We start from the raw sequence: 7138 nt of genomic DNA, 5'->3' as shown, positions 1-7138 counted from the left end.
GATAAATCCATTTGTAATATTTGTCATGCTGAAAACCGCTAAATAAGCATCTCTAGCAAACTGTGCAACCTGATTGACGCTGCCTGTTTTTCCAGGACTTGAGAGCATCAGTTCATTTACAGTTATTCTGCATCTTGTTTTAAATGGCCGATGCACTGTAATTTCTAAAGGCTGTAACTTATTGTTGTAATATAGTAAAAAAGTTTTGAAAACTTTTTACAAAATGATGTCAGGCAAAATCACACAATTAACATGGAAGGTATTATCTAATGTTAATAGTGCGCAATTTTCTTCATTTGGTTTTACATGGCTTACAAAATGTTCGATTGCTTTCACAAAATTATTTTCAGTTCATCCATCCCAAAACATGAGCTAAACCAAATGTTCCAGAATGCCCATAATTTAACATGTGATCCTTATAATTTACTCGAAGAAAAATCACGGGAGGTTTAGTAACACCTCCAGCATTAATAAAAAAAAAAAAGAGTGGTCACAAGCGTACCTCGTGTTTTGTTGATGTAATTTGTCCTATTTATTTTTGGCCCTTCGCAGCTACAACCTTTGAAGGAGCTAAAATGGTACTGCATCCAGTTTCATCAGTATTAAAAATTATGTGTGATGGAAATTTATACTTTTTGTCAAAGCTAGTTAGCTTTTCAGAGAATTTTCAAAAACAAATTTGTCTAGTTGAAACTTGATACTCTGGACAGAGAAGTGCTAACAGGTTTTCTGACTGACAAATATTTGTGCCTCGTTATAAAGCCATAAAGCCATTCCACAGATGCTATTTTATCATCTTTCCATGTTTGAGGACAGATATTATTTGCCTCTGCGTATTGAAAAATTTGTTCTTTTGTTTGTTTTTTCGTAAAACCGTGACACAATTTAGATGCGATTTTAAGATATGAAACTAATAAATTTTCTTGAGGTGTAGAAAAAATGCGCTTGTTATCTATACTTGGGCGATGCCCATACTCATCCTAAGATTAAAAAAATGCGCTTGCTATCTATTTATATTTTGGGCGATGCATATACTTATTCTCCGTATTCTTAATCTTTTCAATCACTTTTGCTAAATAGGCTCTTGATATTCCAAACAATAATGCTTTTTTGTCGATGGAATTGTTGCCAGCATTCACTTCTCTTACAGCCTTTTCTGAAGTTGTGGGCCTTTGTTGATTTTTAGTAGTCAATACTTTTAAAGACATGTTTTTCTCTTAAAGATATTAAATGAGAATGAGAAAGACAGAAATGTTAATATACACAAGTCACATTGAGTCGTTTAGTTTCAAAATTTGATTACTTCAAAAAGTTTAATTGCATGATATGAAGAACTAATGAGCAGGCTAATATACCAAAAGAACAAATTTTTTGGTCCTGAGGATAAATGATTTTCATGATTATAAGGCATGTCCCACTATGGCCGTGATAATGGTATTTAACTGATTATAAGGCATGTCCCATATATAAACTATGGTAGTGATCTGTGAGTGAATAAAATAATGCAAAATAAGTTTTGAAAAAATATTATGAAGTTTGAAAAAAAAACAAATAATTTATAATTATTTAAACATTATTAAAAACTTTGACTTTCTAATATTTGAAATTTTTAAAAAATTCAATGATTCTCTTATTGTTTAAGAAAGTTAATAAAAAATCGTGGGGACAAAATTTCTTCAATTTTCTAAAAAGTTGCTTTTCTCTTCATGATATACACATACATCTCTCTTTATAGATCAGACTGTTTATTAGTCCTTAAAATCATACACTGTAAAAAGAATCGGTTTTTTATTGGTTTTTTGAATAACTACTTGGTTTTTCAAAAAACGGTGTCATGATTTTTGGTTTTTTAAAAATCCCATTGGTTTTATACTTGACGTTTTATGCTTTACTTGAAGTATAACGGTTTTTCAAAAAACCGTATCTTCAAAAAATCGTTACTTAAGGCCGTAAGCTTTTTACAATTTGAGTTTTGAAAATTTTGCGAAAATGGCTAGAATCGTTGTTGACATTTTGCCGTTAAGTTTGAGTATAAATTTTATACCATAAACTATTTTCTTTAACTTTTGCATAAAAAACTAAAAATACTTAGTACAAAAATACTCGAGTTATTATTATAAAAACTCTTTGAAATTTAAAAACAAAACGGCGCTACTACAGTTTCTCCCCCCCCCCCTTTTTTTTTTATTGCTGAATATGATAGAGAATTTTATGCTGATTAAGAATCGTATAAAAACATAGGCCTGAAAACCAACAAAAAGTGCTCTAAATTGCTGTTGAAGTTTAAAAAATTACACTAAAAAACGCTACCCAGATAATACAAATTCATTGGGCCAATATTGGGCAAATATTGGTGAGTGCAAACTGGGCCATTACTGGGAAGATATTGGCATTTGGTCTGGCAGAATCATGGCTCCAATATTGGGCCATGATTGGTTTTGACTGGCTTATAATGGCCCAACATCGACCATGAATGGGAAAATATAGGCTAATACTGGCACAACGTTGGCCAATCCAAGCCAAATACTGGCTAATTAAAGCCCAATATTGGCCAATTCAAGCCTAATATTGGCTATTCCTGGCACTTTATATACTCACACCGCCTTTTTTTTGGCAACAAAAGCTTATAAGGTCTTGTTGTGTCTTAATGTGACAATGGAATGTTGTGTCTTAAATGTGACAATTGTATACAATTATCACTGCCAGGCTAACAAATATCTTTTCAAAATAATCTTTTTAAAATAAAAGGAATGTCGATTTGTTCGAAATAAAACTCAAAAGACAGTCATTAAAAGAAGTTTATTCAATCAATATTCTCAAACAGCATCCAATAAAAAAAATTAACAATGTAAACAAGAAAATAAACACATTATAAAAAACACTTGATAACATTTGATATAAATGAAAAAATAATTAAATGTCTTCCTCTACGCATCTCCTAGCGAATTATTTTGAGGCCATCCATGTGAATTGAACATGACAGCCATTTTGGCAGCGTCTTGTCCGGTTGACTAATCGTCACTTAGGGATAGTTTTCTTACTGCACCTGCATAAACAAATAATAAAAATAAACAGAGATGAACAAAATATAGAAAAAATGAAAACACCTATCAAAATAAAACTTCAATCTACCATCACTAAATGTGAACCACCTGATGTGTATGGCATAATCGGAAACAAGATCTGGATCCGATTACCTGGGTAACTGTATCCTAATTTTGAGTTATGGATCCGGATATATTCAGTTCGGATATTCGGTTCCCAAATAACTATTCCCAAATTTGTCCCTCTCATTTAGACCCTGGCCCCTGCCTCTAAAAGCAAGGAAAAGTCTCGTGCATATGAAGTAAATATTTAACCAATTTAATGGTCAACAAATTAAAAAAAATTGACTAAATTGAAAAAGGAAAAGTCAGTTAATCCGATTAACAAAACTCGGCCTTTTCTTTGTAGGTGCTTGTTAGCAAGAAAATAAATAATTATTTCTAAAATCATATAACAGATTATATTAAAAAATTATTACACAATTTATTAAAATAGAGATATAAAAGTCACAATTTAATAAAAAATAGCTTACTGTTCTTGATCACTGCTCATAATCTTCCATAAGAATCGGGTTGAATTCCAGAAGATCGTTTATCACTTGGAATGGAAAAATAAGAAGTCTAGGCTTCTGAAAAAGGTGCCGTCATGGTTTGTCTAACAGGGCTTTCTGCCACTGCTAATTAATATCACCTTTCAGCTCCTCCAGTTGCTTGAGCACACTTTAGAAAAAATGACTGAACAGCTTAAGCCATTGATTGCTTTACTATTTCAGGAACTATACACAAAGAAATATTTATATGTTACACGCTAATAGTGTATATTTAGTCTCACGACTGGGACTAAATATGACGTAAGTAAGAGAGAGCCAAAATAACAAGTGTGGTGATGAAAGACTAATTAATTTTACATGATTTAGTCTTCCCAATAGTAAAAAATACATTTTATATAAAAAAAAATTAGATTGCTTTTGAAAATATATTTCAACATATTTATTATTTGACATATTTATGCCTTTAAAGACATAAAATTGAAATTGTCGGTAGATCTATAATTTCTAAAATCAATAAAAGTGAATGAAAAATTAAATCATCAAGCTACTTTAATTATAACAATAATTTAATTATAACTAATATTAATGAATAAATAAACAAACACTTAAATATTACAATTAATATATTCATACGTTCACATATTTATTAACTGTACCATTTATTTAGAAATGAAAACTGTACTCATAATAGTTATATTAAAATTACAAATAAGATTAAAAACAGATAAAAAAACAAAAGCAAGTTTGAGTTAAGTAAAAACTTTATTGACTTTTTGAACTATTTCCTTGAGCTTTTTTTAGTCCATTTCTGTCAATAGACCCTGACAGCCATTTTGAAAGTATTTTGTCTAGTTGACTAGCTGTTGATGTTGGATAGCTTTTTCTTACTGCATCTGCATAATAAAATGTGCAATAATTAGCAGATGAAAAGATTTTTTTGTGATCTTTAAAACAATTATAATACAAAAATGATAACAACGATGATGATGTTTATGATGATGATGACGACAATCATGAGAATATAAGTTTTATCTTATATATAACTATTTGTTTACAATAATTTTATTTATAAGTTTGCCTACCATATATTACATTTTTCACACCCATTAGACAACCAAACTCTAATTTTCCTTTTCTTCCTGTAAGGTTATACAGCATTGATAGTTTTGCTGTCAAGATTTTCTTAGCAACTTTTCTTAAACAGTCATCAAGACCACTTCCTCCAATTAGAGACAAAAAAATAACCTATAAAGGAATAACTATTTATTATTTCCACTTCCATCATTTAGAAACAAAAAAATAACCTATAAAGAAATACGTTTATACTAAAGTACAAACGTTATTATATATGTAGTCAATTCCAAATAGAAAAAATAAACTAATTTAATTTTTAGAAAAAAAATTAACTTTTATATTATATATTGATAATAAAAGACTTACTGCATTAGATCGACATTCAGTATTTTCCAAAAAAATCCTATTTAACTCTAACAGTTCATCTATTTCTTTTAACGGAAATATAAAGTTTTCTGGAAGATTTCAACTTGTATTATGACCAAGAGAAACTTGCTTTTGGCGTTGTACACGTAACTGTAACTTAATTTCCTCCAATAGACACTTTTTTAAGTGGAGTATCTCCAATGTGATGATTAGCATCTATCATATCATTAAAAGAATGGTCAGTTCTAAGTGGAGCATCAGTTTTAAGAAATATAACCTTACTGTGCCATTCCCCTTTTTGGATACACTTATCACAACTGTATTATCCAGTATGCCCTTTACTTTGTTTTATATATGCCCTTGCAGGAGTATCACATACAAAGCAGGATATACCAATGTTAACAGAGTATTTTTCACCATCTACATCAATTTTAACAGGACCTTTTTCCAATTCTAACATTTCTTCAATGAAATCTTTTAAATATTCATTCAAGTTAACTGGTTTACTTTGACCGCAAAACAAGCCAATCAAAAAAGGATTACTTGAAAATGGAATCGACACTCTTCCTAGAATTGGCCAAAATTGCTGAGTACTTGACTTCTGTAAGGGTAATCCATCAATATTAATTTGTAGAGAAATTGATAGAGTTTCAGAGCTTGTAAAAAAATGTGGCAAAAGATTTATGTGTTGCAATGATTTAACAATACCAAAGTGAAAATAGGAGCCCCCTTCAATTGTTTTGACAGTGCTTGTTCTAGGTGTTTTTAGTAATGTTCGCGGATCTTTTGGAAGTGATGGGTGCAACACTCTAAGTATATCCAAAAGTGAAGATACTGCAACCATAGTAATAGAAAATGATGCTGCCCACATTCCTAAATCAAATGATAGCTCTTTTTCTTTGTTTTCAATATCAGGTTCAATTTCCTCACTGATATCACTTTCATCACTGCTATCACCCGACAATGACTCTACATCAATGAATTCAATTGTATCCTGTTTCATAAACATTTCCCAATTATTTGTTACAAACTCATCATAATTACTATCTTCATTCAACTTTTCTCCATCTATTGAAACTAAATCGGGCATATTTAACTCAGAATCGTTATTAAACTTGGAGTTATCAAGCATTGAATAAAAGCGATCTAATAAACGTTGATTAGAAACAACATGATCATCTTTTTGCCCCACTATGCCATTAAAAGAATAGCAGGCATGAGATATAACACTATCTTTTTTTAAAGTTGTATTATTGTTAGAGTAAGAAAATTCTGTATCAACATCGGACATAATTTTGTTGACAGATTTAGTTACTTTTCTTCTCTTTGACCAATAAGATGGCTCAGTATCCATGATCTGTCGAAATACCTTATTATATAAGTTATATAAATTTTATGAAAGCTTAAATGTTAATAAAATAAAACCATAAAGAAAAAAAATGCGTACAATTCAGATACGTATACTTTGAAATTAAATATGACTTTTAAACTAAATACCGTTCTATAATAATCATAACTCGTTTTCAATAAAACTAGTCCAAAATGACTGTGTTACGCGAAAATGTGCGCCATAAAAAAAAATAACTTTATCGCATCTATTGGTTTATAATTATTAGCCAATCTTGGCCCAATACATTCCCAAATAAGTCGGCCGGTATTTAGGCTTCTATTTCAGCTGCTAATGGAAGCCAATTACAATTATTTTAAAAGATTGTGCCACATTATTTCTAATTTCAAGAATATTACCTTTACATAATCAAAGCGACACCAAATGAGGCAATATGCAGAGTTAAATTCTTATGATTGTCTGCGAAACAATGAAGCTGAGAAGAATGGAGTTACAATATCAACTTTATGACTCTGAAAGATGGTACTTTGTTGAAAAAATTTGCACCTGCTCATATTTATTACACTATTGTCATTCATATTGCTTATCTGCATCCTCCACATTATGCATTCAACCTGTTGGAAGCGAAGCTTCTCCTGAACCACTTGATGGACTAACATCAGCAGGATGCTTAGTTACTTTGAGAAGTCAGGTGTTATAACACTTTATACAAATAGATTCAAAGTATATATATTGGAACTTACTCTTAACTTATT

The 7138-nt window shown here is 30.4% G+C and overlaps 1 protein-coding gene across 3 annotated transcripts; it reads right to left on the bottom strand.

Moving 5' to 3' along the window:
• Positions 1-2784: 2784 nt before the first annotated feature.
• Positions 2785-6588, bottom strand: LOC136088778 (uncharacterized). 3 transcript variants are annotated; one of them, XM_065813458.1, is made up of 5 exons: positions 5036-6588; positions 4678-4840; positions 3578-4488; positions 3133-3314; positions 2785-3046 (listed from the first exon to the last, which is right to left on the bottom strand). In XM_065813458.1, exon 1 carries the CDS (start codon positions 6387-6389, stop codon positions 5358-5360), a length of 1032 nt encoding a protein of 343 aa, XP_065669530.1. In that variant the 5' UTR covers positions 6390-6588; the 3' UTR covers positions 2785-3046; positions 3133-3314; positions 3578-4488; positions 4678-4840; positions 5036-5357. The 3 variants fall into 3 exon arrangements, with proteins under 3 accessions (XP_065669530.1, XP_065669529.1, XP_065669528.1); XM_065813457.1 differs by lacking the exon at positions 3133-3314 and having other exon boundaries at positions 3578-3820; positions 4366-4488; XM_065813456.1 differs by lacking the exon at positions 3133-3314.
• Positions 6589-7138: the final 550 nt, after the last annotated feature.

Source organism: Hydra vulgaris, chromosome 12, assembly GCF_038396675.1.
Source record: "Hydra vulgaris chromosome 12, alternate assembly HydraT2T_AEP".
NCBI classification, from domain to species: domain Eukaryota; kingdom Metazoa; phylum Cnidaria; class Hydrozoa; order Anthoathecata; family Hydridae; genus Hydra; species Hydra vulgaris.
Note: the sequence above shows the minus strand (reverse complement) of the source record. Positions and strands in the feature narration are given on the sequence as shown.